Here is a 20,456-nt window from a genome sequence, read left to right as displayed (position 1 = left end):
GCTTTCCTATCAATAAAGGCTTAAATGCATCTTGCTTACTTCTATGGGTTTTATATATTTAAACAGTATTAGAGCTTTTAGATAATTCCATCAGATAAATAGCTCTGTCTTATTTTGGGGGAGAGAGAGAGAAAGAGTGTGTGTGTGTGTGTTTTCAGCTAGGTGCTACTTTTTCTAGTTGGCACCTTGTATTTGGAAAGGAGCGCTGAGCGATTGAGTTAACAGCTCCTGGGGCTATCCTCCATTTGAAGTCACCAGGCACTAGGGGTGACCAATAGAAGTTAGCAGAAGGCATCTATTATTCCACTAATAACCACCCCATCTATTTTTTATTTAACTGGAATAGCCCAAATGTTTATATTTGCTGAATACGAAGATAGCAATGACCAGCATGGCCTTGGTCTTGTGGTTTGAGCCTGGGACTGGGAGACAGGAGTCCCAGTGTCTAAGCCTCACTGTGCTGCTGATTTACTGTGGAGCCGATCCTGCTCTCAACTGCCAGGAAAGACCCCAATTCAGGAAACCATCCAAGAGTGTGCCGAACTCTAAGCATTGATTTCAATGGGATTATTTACATGCTTAAAGATGGGCAGTTGGTTAAGTACCTTCCTGAAGTGGGGCCGAAGGTAGCGAGAAGTGAAGATTCTCAGCCTCAGGATGAGGTTCTATGTGACATTGGACAAATTGCTTCTGGGCCTGATCCAAAGTCCATTGACGTCAATGGGCGTCTTTCTATTGGTTTCATTGTGCTCTGGTCCAGAGCCTCAACGTATTTAGATGGCAAACTCCCTATCAAATCACTTGCAATTAGGCATCTCAATATCTCTGAGAATCCGTGACTTGGTTTCCCCCTTATCATCTGAGGACACTAATACCTGCCTGCCCAGGGCACTGTGAAGGCCAATCAGTTAGTGCCTGGGAAGGCCTTTGGATACTTGGGTGGTTGGTGCTGCATAAGTGCTCTCTATCACTATGTACCACACGTAAATGAGAAAGGCAATCCCACTGTGCCCCTCATGGGCTGACTCTGTGATCCTTACCCAGGTTGCACAAGTCCAATAGGTTTATGTACAGAAGTGCAAGAGCAAAGGTTGACTGTAAAAGGGAGATAATATCGCTTCCCAACCTCAGGGGGGCGATGTGAGCATAGTGCATTAAAGATTGTGAGGTGCTCCAATACTACAGAAGAGGGGGTCTCGTGAGTACCGTAGATGGATTGCTGTGTATAGTGCTCTCTGCTGTAAAGCTCCCAGCACTTTAAGCCATTGCGCTTTGCTGTCTTCCCCTTTCTCATACCTACACTGCTTTGTGACATCAGAAGTGCTCTTCTGGTGACAAATGGGAGCTGTATTAAGGGACCACAGAGGCACTAAGTAAACATCAAAGGGGCTTTGATCTGCATGGTTCTGTAGAATGGGGGAGGCCCCCAAAGGCAAGCTGCGGCTGGGACATGGTATCTTAATTTTCTCTACCGTGGTACAGGAGAATTTCTTTGAAGAACGAGGGCTTTTTGTTGTGTGGCGAGATAGACACGTGGGGAGAAATGCACACACACACACACAACGCACTTCTGGAAAATCCATGCTGAGAACTGCTTCTCTGCTTTTTACTGATAGTCAGTCACCCCCTGTAAGAAATTGAGGGATCAAAGCAACAGGCTGCCTGGGGCCTTGGCATTGTGCCACTGTGAGGGCCAGCTGTTTGTTTTGAAAGGGCAAGAAGCCTCAAGTCAGGTTTATCTCTCCTTCACGACCCTACATTACATTTTATCACACAGTCTGCGGAGCGAAAGGGATTAAGAAGCCGAGTCCTTGTCACTGCTGCACGTTATGGAAGGGCAGAGACACACAGTACATTGCACCCAGCATAGAAGCGGCAGGAGAGGCAAGCACCTGAGAGATGGGATGTGGAGGGAATGGCTTTCCCATTGGGGATGGGACGCTCAGACCCTTCTCTGGAGAAACTGTTCAATCTACTTTCCCTGGCCACTCCCTTCTTGCAGAGGAGACCTCCGCCTTGACAACCCCTTTGCATTGCACTGACGGCGGGGTCGGCAGGCGACACCCCCTTTACCCTATCCCACCCACCGTGGGCACCTTTGGCTCTCTCCTGGCTGGCCTGCCAACTAATGTGGTTGTCGCTCTTTCACTTTTAGAACTGGGTCTCCCGAGAAGAGGATGCTGCCTCGTGCTGGGGTTCATGTACAAGGAGAAGTATCGGAGAATGACTGAAGGTAAGCGACTGCCCCACATGCCACCGGGCTCTCCCCACAACCCCTCACTTCTTGTACTTCCCACCTCTGCCAACTTTCTTTGACAGCTTCTACTTCTCCCCATCTCTTTCCCCCTGCCCCCCATTATTATCCCCTCCTCTCCTTTTATTCCCCTTTCCCCCACACGTCTTCTCTCCCCCAACCCCTTCTTCTATCAACCCTTCCCAGAGCAAGTCTCTAGATGAAGGATACAAATGCTTTCTACCATGTGTGTTGCTATGAATAAGGGGAAAATCCTTGTCCCCTCCTCAATAAGAACAAAGATTCCTGACAGCAGCAGAATCAGAGCCCCTGCATGACCCAGTACAGGAGAGCGGAGGGAGGACCAGTAGAGAAGCACTCCACAGATCCACCGGTTGCGCTCTCTGCCCCATGGAGAGGACATGCAGGTGCCACGTGGGCTGGTGGAGTTCTGAGACTGCAGAAGCAGCCACCAGATGGTTTGCTGCCATTCCACATAGAGCTTGTGAATAATGGATTTTTCAGTCCCCTGGCAATTCCAAATAATCGGGGGAGGGGGAAATCATTTTGGATGGAACCATTTTTTTTTTTTATTTTTTGTGGCAAAACAAAAATCAAACAAAATATTTTTTCAGGTCAAATGAAACGTTTCATTTCAATTTTGACCGTTTTTCATTCCTTTTAAAAATAAAATTAAAGAAAGTCACTTGGAACAGAAGAATTAAAACGTTTCATTTTAAATACGTTGAAACAGAATGTTTTGACTTTTTTGGAATTTTTTTAGGGTTTTTCCTTATTGAAACAATTTGGCAAACCAACATGAATTTGTGAAATGTTTTGGTGTTGCCGAATCTGCATTCTTCATTGAAATTTTTTTATTTTTTTTTTGGCTACACACTGGCATCAGGATTCATTACACTGTGTCTCCTGAAACCCAAACTGTGACAATCTTTAGCTCTTACCGAGGCTTATACGTGTTTTGAGTCCATCAAGGGCCTGATCCAGTGCTGACAATGACAAAGCTTCTACAGATTTCCGTGGATCAAGATTTCTTTTCTGATGTGGCAGTCCAGTCTAGGAGTGAGACTAGAAAAGCGTGAGAGGGGTGATATGAATTCTAGTCCCAACTTGACCACTTACTCACTGTAACCTTGGACATGTCACTTTACCTCTCTATGCCTCAGTTTCCTATGTATAAAATGGGACACTTTCCCTTGCCAAGAGATGCTGTAGTGATTAATCAGTGTGTGTAAAAAGTACTTTCCTTGTGGAAAAGTCAGTAAGTGTGCTTAGTATTTTTTATTTTATTCATACACGTGAAAGCCTGTCCATAAGATGGCTGCTCTTCGGGGTAGCATAAGTACTTCTGACTTAGGAGAGCTGGGTTCAAATGGGCAAATCATTTAGGATGCAATTTTCAAAAGTGCCTAAGTCCCATTTTCAAAAGCAACAGGCTAAGTTTCATTGAAAGTCAATGAAATTTAGGATCCTAAGGTCCGGATCTTCAAAGGTATATAAGTGCCTAACTCCCATGGAGATCATAGGGGAGTTAAGCACCAAACCTGCTCTGGTGCTTTAGAAAATCCCATCCATCCACATATGTAGGTATCTAAATACCTTTGAAAATCTGATCCTCTGTGCCTCAGTTCCCTATCTTAAATTGGGGCTAATATTGCCTCCCAGTGAGGATGGCTTCTTTAATGCGTGCGAGGTGTTTGCACACTGCAAGAACCCAGAGAGACATGTAAAGTGTTGTTATATATTCCATCCATCTCCAAAGTGCTGTCCTATCAATGGATAATCCATCCAAAAATGATGAATAATTATGAGTCGAAATAATTAAATAGTAAAAAATGTTTACACTCAGAAGAGTGAATGAACATCCCAATTTCTGGCAACTTCCGCGCTTGAGTTGTTTGTGAAGCAAACCCCAGGACAGGGGCAGCCGCACTGCAGCACCTCTGCGTTTTATGCTAGGTCAGAGAATCAACAGAGAGGGATTAAGGTTCCTAAAGCAGCACTAAACGGGAGATTCGTGTCAAATGCACAGTGAGGAGAGTTTGGCCATAGTAGGATTACTGCTAGGGAAGGGATGGAACGGGTTGGGTTGAACAAGAACTGACCCAAATCCTCAACCTGCTAACTCGTGTGAAAACGACAAATTGCCTTGTCTTCACTAGGATTTTACCTCGTGTTAGTTACCGTGTGTTAGCTAACACCTTTTCCCATAGTGAAGACTCACACTAAGGGCATACTCTATCAGAGTAAGGGTGGCAGAATCCAGAGCTTAGTTTGCCTGATTTCTGCAATATTTTCATGCCCCTTGGCCTTCCTACTAGTGTCTGGAACCAGAATCAGCAGTGTAGAAACATTCTGAGAGGTATTTGAGGTACAGCGGGATTGTGGCAACACTCGGGAATCTCCTGGGAGAACTTGATCCTGCAGAATCAACCTTCCTCTGGATAAGTATCCAACCTCTAGAGAATTCCAGTTATGTTTCTCCCTAATCAGCTAGCTAATTTCAGCGTCAATGTGGTTTTATGTTAGACTAAGAAAAGAGAAATCTGAAAGAACAAAAATAAAGTCTTTGTGAGGGGGAGAGAATGAACACAGTGTATTTGTCTCATTCTGCACAAGCAAATAGCTACCAATGTTTGCAGACAGTAGGCTCCTTAGATTTAAAGATGCAGTAAAATAAAAACAAAGTCATAGGCTTTCCATAGCTACGTACTCCACCATTGATCTATTTGTACTGAAAATGGTCCTGGATGAAAATTCCAGACCCAAACACCCCTAAACTTTGTTGAGTTCCAGATCCAAACTTTGCAGCTAATCTGAACCAGTGTGGACTTCTGAGATCTGGTCATCCTTACTAGAGCAGCTAAGAACCCTTGGTACTTACTTCACTGGTCTACGATTCTGATAGCTTGAGCCAGACTCTTTGGACCAAATACACCACAGGGATACAAAGAGAGATGCTTTGCCTTTTGAATTTTGCCAAATAAAAGATTTTCCTCTTTATTGCATTAGAACGCTAATGAATAGCCCTATTAATAATTATGGGGTGTCCGAAGGAATTAAAAACAGACGCAGACAATGGAGCAATCTGCTAATTATGCATCATGGGGTGTCCATCATCGTGGAAATGGGTAATTACATCCATCACTAGAACCATGCTGGCGTCTAACGGTAATGCTTTTAAAGTGCAGCTGTAGTCAGAGAAATGTAGCCTTGCCTACACACAACAGTTGTATCACTTTAACTGTGCTCAGAGGGGTACAATGCCCCCTCGTGTGCTCACAGTTATAGAAGTGCTTATATTAGTGTAGCTAGTCCTGTGCAGGATGGGTATAAGTGCTACTGGTATAGATACTTTTATACTGGAACAAGTGCGTCTACACTAGGGGTTGTACCGATATAACTAAACCAGTCAAAAATTACAACTGTAACTGGCATAGTTATACCAGTATGAAATCTGCAGGTAGATCGGGTCTTACTCTTTATCCCCCTGTGTCAGCTCTAGATGAGTATTCTATGGACTTGTCTGGACTAGAGTATTAATAGTGTTATAGCACATGTTAATTGATTGTCAGTTAACACATGTTAAGTAACATGATTGTAAATATGAATGTAGATACTTCTGAGATATTTGTTCCGATCTGACACTCTAGAGTGTCCATGAACACACATTTGTGGAGTGTCTACATTAGCATTTCCAATTGTGTTAGTTAGCATGTGTTAACTGGCAATCAGTTAACACATGTTACAAAAGCTTAAGTCTAGACAAAGTCTTGGTGTCCCGCAGGAAAAGCTGGGAGCTGCAACCCAACATCTGGCATTACAGAATCAAGTTTCAGTGCCCCTAACACTGGTGATGATGCACACGGAAGAATCAAATCCAGCTATATGGGCTCTGATGCACAGGGCAGAAGAGAATCTAGCTCTCTGCCTCCGGCTATGTCAGCTCTGCAAAGCTTATGGCAGTAAAAGCCTGGTTGGATACAACTCAAGGGTGCATGGGGAGCACGAGAAGGTGCCATTCTGACACAGTCACTTTCTGATTGTCCCCACACTCTGATTAACGATCGGGTGTTCTTTGTGCCTGGATCACTAGGTGGCGTGTGGCTCTGAGTTGTAGTGGGGAATTAAGCTGGTGACGGTTGTAGTCAGAGGGAGAGCGCTGAGCTCTCTGTAGTGACAGCCTTGCAATAAAGAAGCGTTAGAGTTAATCCTCTACCATCTGTCTTCATTCTGTTAATAACCCACTCAGTCAAACACTGCAGACTGTTTGTTAACATTCAGAAACAGATACATAATCAAGAGGAATGTGCCATTTAGTCATTAAGGGCCGGATCCTTTCTCCGGCAGAACTCCCCGTTGGCTTCAGCGGAGGTTCTGTCCGAGCACGGACTAGGGGCAGCATTTCCAATCTTGAGCGCATGAAGCCAGGCACGTAAGCCATTGTATGGCATCCAACTGAATGCCCTGCGGCTCAGAGGTTCTGTGCTCTTGCAGCTTGTATTGACTTCCGGCCACTTACTTAGGAGCCATGATACGGACACAGATGGCTGATGTTACGTCCCCAAGTTTCAAAATTTTGGCTTAGGTAATAAGCTCCAGATCTGCCCTAAAATTAGAAGAACTGAATCCTCTCCCTCTGTTCAGTCCAACCATCCTCCAAAGCCAAAGGTCTACAGTAAATCCCCAGTTCCGGCAATGAGGGCTCCCTTCAACCCAATGGCTGGTACGTGAAACCCCCTCCTTGGTTACACCAGCAACTCATCCCCACGTCAGGCTGGCATTATTCCCAACTGGCTCCCACCTGCCCCCTCCCTGTACTTTCCTTCCATTTACTTCTCACCGGCCAAAAGTAGAAATTCAGGAGTCTTTTCCGCTCCCTCTCTCTCTTCTCCTGCCTTTGTTGTCTTGCCAGATCTATACCGAGTCATTAGCGGCCGTCGCTGCTGCAATCATGGCATTTTTTGGCTGCCATTCACAAAGTGACTAGCGGGAACTATTAAGCTAGGAGGTGTCAGCCTACTCCTCCACCACCTGTTCCGGCAAGCCGCCGGCTGCTAGACGGTGCCCGTGACTGCTTCCCATTTGCAGGAGAATGCACATGCCATGCTCGCTCTCCCAGCTTTCCTTTCTCATGCTCTGCTCAAGCCTTCTGCAGAGGGAAGCTTGTATGCTCCCTTCCGTGGTGGGGAGGGAAACACAGCTGCAGAAAGGCAGGCCAGCCCCCTGTGGAGGGCAATGGCAGCTGTGTGGAACCCTCCCCATGCTGTGAATCTGCCAGCACCCACTCGGCAGAACACTCTTTGCAGCTGACAGGCCTGGTGGGGAGAGAGGCTGCTGGTAAGTCAAGGAAGAGCTGGTCAGTGCAGCGTGTTCTCCCACCTGTGCAGATTGATTTCCATGAAACAAAGGTGCACACAGTAGGATGAAACACTGCTGCTCAGAGAAGCGTGAACTCCTCCTCCATGCCTTGCTAGCCCCATCTCTAGTCAAGGCAAAACCTAACTGTTTTGCCAAGGGTCACACAGCAAGTCAGGGGCAGAAGCAGACTAGAATCCAGGTCTCTGGACCCTATGCCAAGGCTTTGCCATGTTGCTGTACAGCTCCCTATGAATCAGTGACTTCTAGTTAGAATATCGACTAGCACGTCACTGGTGATCCCACAGCAGAGATATTTAAGTTCGGTGCACAGGTCTCCGGCAGCATTCTTCCCCCTACATGATAGCTATGTAGAACTTGGTTTAAATAGCATCTTCTACACTTAAGGCAGGGGTTCTGAAACTAGGGGTCGGGACCCTTCGGGACAGGGCTTTGGAGTGGAGCCTGGAGCTGGAGCGCGGAACGGTTCCAGAGCAGTGGAGCTGCAGGTTTTTGCCTGGAGCTGAAGCAGAGCCAGAGCACGGCTCCAAAGCCCTGCTTCAGGGGGTGGTGAGGTTATTACATGGGGGGTCACGAGCGGTCAACCTCCACCCCAACCCCGCTTTGCCTCCAGAATGTATAATGGGTTAAATATATTTTAAAAGTATTTTTAATTTATAAGGGGGGGTCGCACTCAGGGGCTTGCTGTGTGAAAGGGGTCACTAGTATAAAAGTTTGAGAACCGCTGACTTAAGGTATCTGAATGCACTATACAGAGCACTGAGTTAAACAGTGGCATTGCAGCCAGAGGCAGCCATTATGTGCTGACCAATGGTTCCCATGTAGCAATGTACACTGCACCCTGTTTTACTGAGAGAATGAGGCCTGTCAGATATTACCCACTGGCAAACATGTAAAGCAAGCTCTCATGCTGAGGGTGTCATAGTCTAACAGAAGGGATTATCATTAAAGACCACTCAGATATCATGGGGCTACCAGTCAGATCTACAAGTGGGTAACCAGTAGTGGGAAAATCTCCAAAGATTGTGGGGTGTCAAGCACCCAAAAGGTTTAGCTCATTACCTGAAGTCAATACAACTCTCAGTTTGCCAAGATGGGGTACATACCCAACCCATATCACCTGGCTCATGAGATCTGGAGTTCTTTCAGCAGGCCCTGTGAAGTACAGAGCTGGAAATCCCACATTAGCATTTGCAGTTGGTTCCAGTTGGCCAACTACGTTTAGGAATGGAGCAACTGATTTACTGGCGTACAGATTTCTGGGGTTATTGGTCCCCCATGAGAAACCAATAGAGAAACTGGCAGAAACCTGTTGAAGGTTTGTAATGGCATCTACTGGCATTTCTGCCAAAATGAAAATGAAAACCGATTGGGAAAAGCAGTTAGCAGACTGCAGAGTATGTGATTTTCGACATGGAAAGAGGGGCAACTTCAGGCTCATCTAGAGTTTTGGGTGAAGCTTCAGTGAGGGGTGGGGGTCCCCAGTGAGTCCCCCTCTCCCACCAGCTGAATGCACACTGATGTGCTAGTGCAATGCTTTGAGAGGTGAATGACATTTCTTTAAAAACAATCTCTTGCCCTCTGTTCTCTGAGGACAATGAAGAGAGCGGTGGGGAGCAATCTGATATTTGCACGTGTGTCTTTTCAATCTGTCTCCGATGTTTTCTGGGAGCTTGTATAAGGGGTTCAGATAACTAGGATAGGGAGTGCCATGGAAATAGACAAATTAAATGCCTCCTCGAGCCCTTTCTGGAGATAACCTCACTTCGTGGCATTTCAGTGCCTGGATGATGTGCCGTGAGAAGACCATACTTTATCGTTTCAAACATTCCCACTGAAAGCTCCCAACCATGGCAAAAGAAGGCCTGTGAAAGAAAAAAAAAGAGAGACAAATCCTTAGACATTTGAGATCCTGGGGAGGTGTATTGTAGTGCTATACATGAGGTATATTTCCACCCCTGCTAACCCAGGAGAATAGCTAGAAATCGGGACCCCACATACAAATTCATTTTGTGGTCTCACATATTCATCTTCATTAAATATCTACCTACAATGGGAAAGCATCATAGAATTTATGATAATACTTAGTCCTGCCATGCATGCAAGGAACTGGACTAGAAGACCTCCTGAGGTCCCTTCCAGTCCTACGATTTGATGATTCTAATTTTGGCTTTCTCTAGTCAGAGCCAGTGCAGGGCTCAAATAGTAGATGTGACTACAGAGCAGAGTTGAGGTACAGTGGCAGACCTGAGGGAGGGCCTGGGACGGGAATAGCAAAGGGCCTGCAGATCAGGACTGTGATGCATTCGCACTATTGCATGCTGGTCCAGAATTGGAATAGCAGAGGGGATGGCAGATCAGGAATGAGGTACGTTGGGCAGAGCTGAGTGAGCGCCCAGGACTTAGATAGCAGTGGGGATTGTAGGTCAGGACTGAGGTGGACTGACATTTCTCAGGACTGGAACAGCAGGGGATAGTACTGCTCAGAATGAAAGGAACATTGGCCAAGCTGCTCAGGATAGGAATAACAAGACTGCTTCAGTTCAAGATGGACATGCATAGACACGGATATGCAAGTGCCTGGGAGTAGCAGAGCTGTTACAGATGAGAACGGAGATTGCCTGGCAGAATGTGCAGCTGCCCCGCTGCTCCTGTTTCTGGCTGGTGTTATCTGCTCCACACTTTCATGAGCACCAAATCAACACAGTGTGTCTAGGTTTGCTTTTTTTTTTTTTTTTTTTTAAGTGCATCATTCTGTACTCTTGTGTGTCCCCAGTTTACAGATAAGATTCAGATTCACAGCTCAAAGAAAAAGAAGGAAAAAAACTGAATTGTGCATGCAGATGAAAGCTGTTTTTATGGTTTATAATTATCTCATACCAGTCATCAGAATAATTATAACTCCTGCATATTAATAATTGAACTGGAATCTCAGCCTGCACCATAGATCACAGAACAGAAAGAAAGCTCATAATGCACCTTGGTCTAAATTGAACAATTGGTAAAATAGCAAAAAGTCATTATTCCCCCTCCCTGATGCTGGAATTAGTGAGATATTAGTGCAATTAGTTGATGCTTCCATTTGAAGCTTCCATCATTTTGTTTCTAATTTAGAATAAATATAAAAGCCCACTTGTGCTGCTGAGCAGACTGTCTGTCCGGTGTAAGGGTAGCTAATAAAGGTGGCTGTCATCAAAGAGAGATACAACATACTCATTTTCATTTGTTTTCCTGTTAATTTGGTATCTTTTTCTCTGTGTGCTTTTTTTTTTAATTTAAAACTTGTAAAGGAAGCAAATGGACAAGAGAGATCAAAAGAGAGACCAAAGCGAATGGGAGCTTTATAGATCCAGAGTTTATCATAAGCCAAAATAACCTGAAGCCAAGGCTGCTCAACTGCACAAAGCAATAAAAGGAAAACGCTATTCAGAGATCATTTAAAGGGCCAAGTGGCTTGTCAATGAAAGGTTGCTCTATTGGACTGGTGCTTAATAGCTTCTCAAACACAATCTGCAGCTCTTGCAGGAATGAAGGTTGCAGATAGCTTTGCAGCTCCACTCTGTGCAGGGAGAGGGATGTTTGTGCCAGTTGAAGCTGGGATGCTCCACTGTCAGGGATAGGAAGGAGAAGTGAGATCAAGTGACAAGATTCTGATCCAGAATCCAACAGACCAAAGTCCAAAGGGAGTTGGCTCCAAAGGCATTTGGTTTGGCCCATTGTGAAAAAGGAACCTGGAAAACTTGGATCTACGTTTGGGTTCTGAAGGCACTCTGATCCTGGGTGTGGCTCAGCCCATCAGTGGCTGGATTGATTGTTACCGCTCGGACTCGCACTATACAATAATTACAATAAGTGTTTCCCAGTGTTTGATTCCATCCCATTCTGCTTCCCTTGATGCTGCCATGTACCCCTGACTCTCGGCCGGGAGCTCTGCAGCTAGAAGGACAATCAAGTTGTGTTCTGTAAGGTAAGGCATAAGTCGCTCTGGGGAAGTGAGCGGTTGGGGGAGGCGGATGATATTGAGGAATTCTCAGCGTAGTACAATCACAGTGTTCCTTTGTGAGGGCTAGAAGGTCCCTTCTGTGGCTTGGCCAGTCTGTCTCTGGTCTCACATGTCTCAGCCACGTCCTGTCCGGCTGCCCCATGACACTGGGATTCTGAGGAGTCAGGAAAGTAACTTCCACTATTGGAGAAAGTAGCTGGTTCATCCAGAAGGAGCTGGCTGCTGTTACACACCAACCCACACATTAGGTCCCAAAGCAACTGGATCTATCCCAGGGGAAGGGGCTTACACTAGCTCACCACAGCCCTGGTTGGGTGGGGGGACACAAACCCTTCAGTGTTCAGCAGATGAGCCTCTCACAGGGAAACATCCTGCTCTGATAACTGCTCTGAGACCCTCCCCTCCACCCAATGTGCCACAATTTATACAGGCCATCAGCACTGGCACTGGAAGGCAGCTACTCACCTCAGGGAATTACAGGGCTTCAGAGGGAGCATTGGCCTGAACTGGAGCCTTCTGAGCAGAATTCCACCCTGAAGAGAGGTAGTCTGGGCAGGAGTCCCAGCCCAAACCTTGTTGGGGGGCGTCCCCCAGACAATCAAACCCACAGCCTCTGCAATACGAACCCTCCCAGCTCTAACGGTTGCGCTGCTGGCCCCTAGACACGTGCCTCACAGCTGCAGGAACCTCAGTTCAATCCAGCCTTTGGGCACAACAGGGAAGAGTTGCCATTCTTCACTAGTAACCTGCCTGTTGAAGGAACAAGAACTTTTGTGCATTCCCGCATTAAGAGCTACCAGGATCCATCGTGCTTGACCTGCTTTTAGATCTAATGGAACCTACCGTGCCTGACAAAGAAGGGGCCCCACAGGAGTTGGTCTGGTCTCATACCTAAGCAGGTTAGTCACTCAGAACATTCTTCATCCATTTGTGAAGGAGCAGGACCCGTGGCGCTCCATTTGCTGCTGGGGGATGGGATTCCCCACAAAAGCAATGGGAACCCGAGCATGCAATCTGCTTGGAGCCATATTGTTCATGATCCCTTCATTAGCTGATCTCCAAAGCCAGCAGCAGGGCACAGTGCGAGCTTTGTCTATAAACCTTGCCACTATATCAGCCATAAAAGGTCTGCCTTCTCTGCAGCTTGGCAGCTGCGTGATGGGAGAGCTCACTTTACCCCAAGCATTGTCGCTTTCATCTTGCCGAGAAGATGCAATTGCAAGTGATTAGGAAAGGCATCTGCTGTATAAACGGTGCTGAGGCTTTTGTTGTTTATCTAACAAAGGCATTTGCAGGAGGAGAAGAAGCAGTAAGCGCCAGAGAAGTTGCTTAAGATGCATCCTCATCAGTGGGGGCCGCACTGAAACATCTCTGATGCATCCCTTGCATGTTAGGCAAACAAGGCAATGATGGAAGTTAAATCTGAGAACAAACAAACAAGCCTGTGCTTTGTCAAGTGTCAGGCAGACATTTTGCCTCTGTCAGGCCAGCTGGAAAGCTGGGTAAAAAGCAGGCACCTCACTGAAAAAACAGATGCTGCTTCTGAGCTACGCTTAAACCAATTACACACACAACTTACCCATGTGCACTTGCAATAAATGTGCTGATGTGGGAGGTATGTATGTGGGCACGACTGCCATCTACTGGATAGAATTGGAACTGCTCCATTTTGTTTCATAGTGCCTATAATGTTATTAGCAAGGTAGGTAAAGCAGTAGGGACCTGTGCTTTTTGGAGCAGAAGGATCTGAATTTTATCCCTGATGCTCCTGAAGAGTGGACATGGTGTGCAGTATAGTGACACCTGTGAAGTCGTGGAGGCTTCAGAATTGTTACAATATTTATGAATTGTATACATTGGTTTGAGTTTAGGTTCCTCTGAAAATACAGAAAAAGATAGTGAACTCTCTCTCAAATAATGTAATAGAATTTGAACATTTCCCCATAATCTTAGATCCACAAGTATAAGATAACCTGTGATCATCTAGTTAAAGGTTGCAGGTAAAATTTTTAAAAATGATTTAGGAAGCTACGTACTATTTACTGTAATGGGACTTAGGCGTCTAAATCACTTAGGGCCAGATTTTTAAAGTGGGATTTTCCAAAGTGTTTAAGAATGAAACTTCCTTCACGCCTATCTGCATCTTGAGGTGCCTAAATACCTTTTTTAATCTAGCCCCTAGTCACTTCGGAAAATGGGAGTTAGGGTCCTGAGTCACTTAGGTTATTTTGAAAACTTTACCCTGTATCATAATGCATACAAAAACGGAGGCAGAGTTAAGGTTATGTGTTCCACCTTAACATTGACACTTCCTGACTTTTGAGTGTTTAACCGTCCTTAATATTGTATTCTTGTAGCTTTGGGCATTTAATTTCCTAGTTTAAAAAAATGTATGGGAAAGGAAAAAGAAAAGCGTGAGCCCTTTGTCAGAATAGCTACTCCTGGCACTGTAGGTTTATCACCAATACCCTGCTCCCAACCTACCTTCAGAATTATCCCCAAGAGCACATGTTTATGGATTTCTCCTCTCCCTGAAGAGAGCTGTTGCGATGGCCCTTAGCATCCTTTTGACAAGTGGGGGGATTTTACTTTCCCTCCTGTGTTTTTATGGGTACCAGGACAAAACATTTCCCAGTGGCTAATATATCATAAGCAATGCAGGTCACTTCATTGACACAGTCTCCGCTAGACCAGAACCTGGACATGCCGGTCTGTTTATACCATTAAGCCAGCTTCAAATGATGCCATAAATCCTCTAGCAAGTCCTCCAAGCATCAGTGATAGGACATTACTGTGCTCAAGCTCCCACTTCAGCTTCTTAATTTACCTTGAAGACATTGCTCCCAAGAAGGAAACTCCGGACTCTGGTTCATAAAGCTTATATATGCATGTGTGAGTGGGTGCATGGACCCTATGAGACATTGGGAACGGACACACTGATTTCTCCAGAGTTTTGCAGGTCCCAGTGGGGTCCAGCAATTGCATTGCAATGGAGATTTCCACAGGGTACAACAGCACCTGCTAACCTTCCCACCACAGCAAACAAATTTCTAGCTTATGTCTGCCTACGTCTTATGTATATTCATTATGGCCCATATTCTCCTCTGGTGTAAATCGGTGTCATTGAAGTCAATGGGTGTATGTATGTTCTCTCTCACACACACGTAGAGACATACAGAGCAGATGGGATTGAAGTCACTGGAGCAATACCAGCTTGAGAGTTGTGTTCAGAGACGCCCCCTTTCTTGTGATAAACAGCAGGTGGATCATGGGCCAACTTAAGCAAATCTACCTTGCAGTTGTGGCCAGAAACTCACTGCAGAATTCACACATATACACTAATAGAGTAGGGGTCAGCCAAAGCTGGAGGAACAGCAGCAGCCGCACCTCTTCCTCCTCCTCTTCTGGCCAAAACTATTCCTGTCAAATTCAAGAAGAGTTTTGGATTGACTGAAACTACATTTTTCATCAGATAAAATGTTTGTCCAAAAACTGCCCAGCTCTAATAATCAGGATAAAAATCCATATATCTGGAGGTGCTCCGAGATTAGGTTGGAGAAGGCCACATGAGCACTTAGCTGGCAAGGGGGCAGACGTGTAAGAAATATAAATGATAGGGAGCTGGTACGTATGGGGATAGACGGAGTGAACTTCACCCCTGTTCAGAGGATCAACACATGGCTTGTGCAGTAGTTAAGTCCTGTGCATACAGGTGAATTTAACCCACAGACAGTAGCATTTAACTATAGTGTAGCAATCCTGCCTCTAATGCCCTATATGTGGGGGTGCTTCTATGTACAGTATTTGATCATGTAGGTATACAATAATTCTATAAATATATTAATGAATCTAATCCTGAAGCATATCGAGTTTCATAACTTTTGATGACTTTTCCCCTTTGCAAAGACCTGGGTTTTATAGAGATTGGGGGAGGAGGAGGGAAATGAAATATTCCATGACTAATAATTCTCATCAATATTCATAAAGGATGAGCTGTGTGGTGTATGAGCCTCTAGCTTAAAAAAAAAAAGAAAAGGAAGAAATTGATATTTTTAGAAGCAAGTGCTAAATGAAATATTTAGGGTGAACTGGAAAGAAACGTCCCCGGACTTCCTCACCTTCAGTTCAGACCAGGACGTGAAGAGGAACTTTGAAACAGCCACAGCAGAGTTCGAAATTCTACGTGGAAGCAGAGAGGGGGTTTTAGTTAGGACAGGGTGTCCTGGTAGAGCTGGGACTGCTTTGCTGGAGGGGTTGGGCAGACCACTGTTGTTGCTAATTGTATTACAGTTGTGCCTAGTTTCCCCAACCCCCATTGTGCTGCTGGACACTGTCAAAACACATAGCTCCCCTGCTACCAAAGAACAGCCAAGATAGGAAATGCAAACCAGAGGCAAAGTGATTTGTCCCAGGTCACCAGCAGAGGCAGGATTAGAACTGGGATAGCCTAATTCCCCATTGAGTTTCTTGCAATCACAGGGTAGCTGGTCCCTGTAGCTAGATTATATTTAGTGCCCCTGAACTAATACAGGTGAGCCTGGTCCAGCCAATTAAAGTGGCAGGGCTACACCCAGGCCTATAAAGGGCTGCTGCTGGGCAGCTGGAGGAGGAATTGATTGAGACAGACTGGGCCTGGGGAGGGAAAACTACATTGGTGTGGTGCTAATTCCTGTGGTGGTTTCCCCTCAAGCAAGTGGGCTAAGAGCTCAGGGAGACTGTCCTGGGGCTGCTGTCCCAGAGAGGAAGCTGAACTGACTAGAAGAGGGCACCGGCCAGAGGTTCCTGAGGAGGGTGGAGCTGGAACCTGAAAATAAGGCGTGAGTAAAGACTTTGGTTGGTTTTGTTAAGAAAGTGACTGGGCCTGGCAGCTGAGGAGAAGCCCAGCCTATAATGTTTACCCTCTAGCCTATGCTGCCTCTTCCACTACCCTCTTTCCATAAAACTCTTTCTGCTCCATTAATCCCCTTGGCGACTAGAACCCCATTTTGCCAAGGGTGATTCAAAAGTTGTAGGTCAGTAAAATGCCATGCACATTGCTGGATCCCCATTTGGCTTTTCAGGCAAGATCATGCAGGTGACCTTCTCTGGTCCCCTTTCCATGTCATTAATCAGTGTCACGGCTGGTTAGGCAAGACTAGAGCCTGTAAATTGTTGACTTAGAGATCTCAAAGGAAAGCCCAGTTCCTGGTATTTTAACATGAGATGCTTGTCCATCACATTCAGCACTGAGCTAATGCCCCAGTATGATACATGTCTTAGAGCTGGTCAAATAAGAATCCCAAATAATGGAAGACTAATCAAATCCTGTCAGTTGGCAGATAAGGTATTACTGTTTCCACTTTTTGTTCAGATAGTTCAATAGCATGAATCAAATAAGCTACCTCCAATTCCTTTCCCTCTTTGGTTAGTGAATACATTTGGACAAACATTTGGTTCCATTTTTTGACCCACTTTAGCAGTCACCTTCCACCTGTATAAACTCCCCATACAATGTCTCTGGAGATGCTATTCTGGCAGGGTTAGGACCGGGGTTTGTGTTGTGATGCAGGAGAGCCTGTGGCTTGCAGATGCCCTGCACATTGTCGCTGTAAAATGTCGTGCTGGGGATTGTGGAAATATCACCTGCCTTCTGAAGTTGGGTGAAGCAATTTAAACCCTAGGAAACTAGCTGATCCCCAGATGCAATCTGATAGCTTGGAATAGAGGTGGCCCACTGTGCGGGAGTGCTGTACCGGATGGGGAGGGTTGGTGACCATGGAAGGCTGGGCAGTACAGGGCTATGTGGGAGAAACATACCCCACCCTGCCTCAAGCCTCCTCCCTCTCCTACTGTCTAGACATGACCAAATCCTCCTCCCTTTGGGTTCGCAACCTGCCTCTCAGCCAGGGCACGTCACAAGTCCAGGCTGGGTGAATAGGATATGGAAGCAGTGGGTGGGGGAAGGATGGGCACGCAGGGCTGGTGATTGTGTGAGGCTCTGTGCCCGCTCTGAGCTAAGGAGGGGCGGGACAAAGACATTCTGGTGCTAAGAAGTGTGGCTAGGGAGCCGAGGGGAGTGGGGAGTATGGAAGGAGCAAGGATATGGCTCTGAGAGGAGATGATTGTGTGGTTGGGGTTAGATTGGGGTACAGGAGATCGAGTTCTCCCACAGAGGTTCTGCCTGACCTTGGGCAGGAGAAACACGGTGAGAGGAAGGTCCAGATTTCAAAGAGATGTCAGCACCCGCCATTGGGGCCAGATTTCCTGATCTCTTAAAAATCGAGCCCATAGTCTACCTGTAACTCTGTTCCCCATCTGTAAAAGGAGGATAGTGACACTTTCCTAACGCTCAGGGTGAGAAGAGAATGTCACTCATGTCTGTGAGGTGCCCAGACAGTACGGCCACGGCAGCTAGGTATGTATGTACGCAGGCTGAAGGTTGAGAGGCAGCTCAATAGCCTGAGGTAGTCAAGACAAATGAGCTCTTACATCTTAAAGCTTCTGTGTTGGGGTTCTGAACATCCCAGGTGACAGTGTTTCTGGTGGCAAAGGGATGCCCAGGGAAAGATGTTCCTATTTTGTTGCTGTGAGCGTTTTGCTTCAACGGATTCTGAGGCAATAAGGCATCAGGAATTTTTGCTGCTCTACATGAGCTCTGGTGCAGCCGCTCCTGGAGCGGTGTGCACAGCGTGGGTCCCCACAGCGTAGGGAAGATGTAGCAAAGCCAGAGAGAATACTAACAATGGCAGCAGCAGTGACACGAGGATTAGAGGGCAAGTCGCACGAGGAGAGGCTGAGGGAGGTGAATATATACAGTCTGGGGACGGCTCAAGGGGAGACTCTCTGCAAGTCTATAAATACCTGCAGCAGTAGAAATGAAGGGAAGAAATTATTCACGGTCTCAGAAGAAAGGAGGGCAAGGAACCATGGCCTGAAGTGAAGGAAGGAGACATTTAGGTGGAGTGTAGTGAGGAGGGGAGAGTTTGGAAGAGCCAAAGCTACTGAGGCCATGGAGCTCAGACCCCCCGCCCCATGACCCAATACTGCTGGGGGTGCAGAGACTCCAGATCTGATGTTCGTGAACAGCCCTGCAGGGTGCAGTGGGTCAGGCTAAGTGACCCCATTGGTCTGCACTGGACCTGTCTATCTGCAGGGGCATCCTATTAAATCCATCGAGAAGGACATGGCTTTCAGAAATGTAATTACCCGGTGATTCGTTTAGAAAGAGACAGCATTGCCAACCCCAGAAATCAAGAATCGGCCCCCCAAAATCCTGAGATTGGTCCAAAAACCATGAGTTTTTTCCTTAAGAATTATAGGACAGCCTTTAATTATTTTTTTTTGACCTCCTGCTTCCCTCCACAGCATGTGTGTGGCAATTAGTGTTGCCAGCTCTCCGATTGTAGCCCTCATTGCTGCAGCTCTCGCTGCAAAGACAGATTACATAGGCTTGTGTAAACATGCTTCCTGATGGCCCAGAGTGCCCAGCTTCTCCGTAAACCCCAAATTTCTAATTAATTCTGCCTCCCAACCCACTCACATATGCCCATTCTCCAACCCAGCAATTCATTATGCACCCCCAGTGCTCACATTAACTTCCCCACAAGCCTCAATTAATCAGTTATGCCACCTCTGCTCCTTCTGCAGCTCCAGGAGTTTGACACCTCACTTCCCCTTCCCAGGCCATATGTAGCCTGGCCTGTTGCTTACAGGAGGGAAGCTGGTGAGAAGGGAGAGAAGGTGCCCTAAGATGCTGGGCTTTTTCTGCCCCTCTGCCCTCTCCTCCAGTGAGAATGGTGTTGACTGCTCCCTTTCTTACCCCCACTCCCTCCAAAGAGCTTTTGGGTAGCTGAGTGGGGAGAGCTCTACTTGCCTCCCACAGCAGCTCTGACTGGCTGCTCTTCCCCTGGAGGTGGGGAAATCAGCCAATCAGAGGGGATTTTCCTCTGGGCAGAGATGGAAAAAAAAATTAGGGCTGGAGCTTCTCAGTCATTGTCAGACTGGCTGCAGCCAGGGCTCAATGGGGCAGGTTGGCAGCAGGGGTGAAATGCACCCCAGTACCGAGAGCCAGAGTGGACGTTGGACTTAGGGGCTCCTAAACCTCGTGTTGAACCTCCACATAGGGGTGAATTGAACCTGTAAGCATAATACATCTGGTGGCTCAGCTGTTGTGGGGGCTTTTGTGTGTAATAAACACTAATTTGTTGTACACAATGCTGTGGAAGTGTGATTAAAGAAGTCAGTCCCTGCCCTAGCGAACTTCTAGTGTAGCACTGCTACCAGATTTTGTACAACTTTTTGTAAGATTGTTTATGCAAATTATTTAATGAGATAATTTGCATGTTTGTGAATAATTTGCATGTAATCCTAAACTTCAGCTTGTGTGGGCTAAGTGGTGAAAGGCAATGGGCCACACAGCTACGGTAAATTAAGTTGTCTGTTTATTGATAGGGCATAGGGCTGGTCCGTCTACATTGTTTTTCAATGAAAAATGGCCTTTTTTGTGTATTTAAAAAAAAGTATTTGTTTTCCTTGGATAACTTTGACTTTGTCAAAACACAGGATTCCCAAAAAGTGAAATGATTTTGGTTTTCAGAGCATAAACTAAAAATTTAAATTTGATTATGGCACTACAATGCCTGATGGGAGTTGTAGTTTGGGCGTCTCTTGGACCCAATCTCTTTTATGGGCTGTGTTCTCCAGCCAGACTACATAACCCATAATGTACCTCAGCCAGGGACTGCTATGATGCACCATGCTGACTCAGCTAGTGGGAAGGCCATGATGGACACTGAGAGACGTAAGCTGGCTATGCACCAGATCCAGAGAGGAGAATGGGGATAT

The 20,456-nt window shown here is 46.2% G+C and overlaps 1 protein-coding gene across 2 annotated transcripts in view; it reads left to right on the top strand.

Moving 5' to 3' along the window:
- The window catches only part of KIRREL3 (kirre like nephrin family adhesion molecule 3), a 725,113-nt gene that overhangs the window by 434,481 nt on the left and 270,176 nt on the right, over nucleotides 1-20,456 (top strand). For both annotated transcript variants that reach the window (XM_073320928.1, XM_073320926.1), the window contains exon 2: nucleotides 2,156-2,233. In XM_073320928.1, the coding sequence (XP_073177029.1) occupies nucleotides 2,156-2,233 (78 nt within the window). The remainder of the gene's footprint in view (nucleotides 1-2,155; nucleotides 2,234-20,456) is intronic.

Source organism: Lepidochelys kempii, chromosome 22 (assembly GCF_965140285.1).
Source record: "Lepidochelys kempii isolate rLepKem1 chromosome 22, rLepKem1.hap1, whole genome shotgun sequence".
NCBI classification, from domain to species: Eukaryota; Metazoa; Chordata; order Testudines; family Cheloniidae; genus Lepidochelys; species Lepidochelys kempii.
The sequence above is the reverse complement of the archived record's forward strand: the minus strand, read 5'-3'. Positions and strand labels throughout refer to the sequence as shown.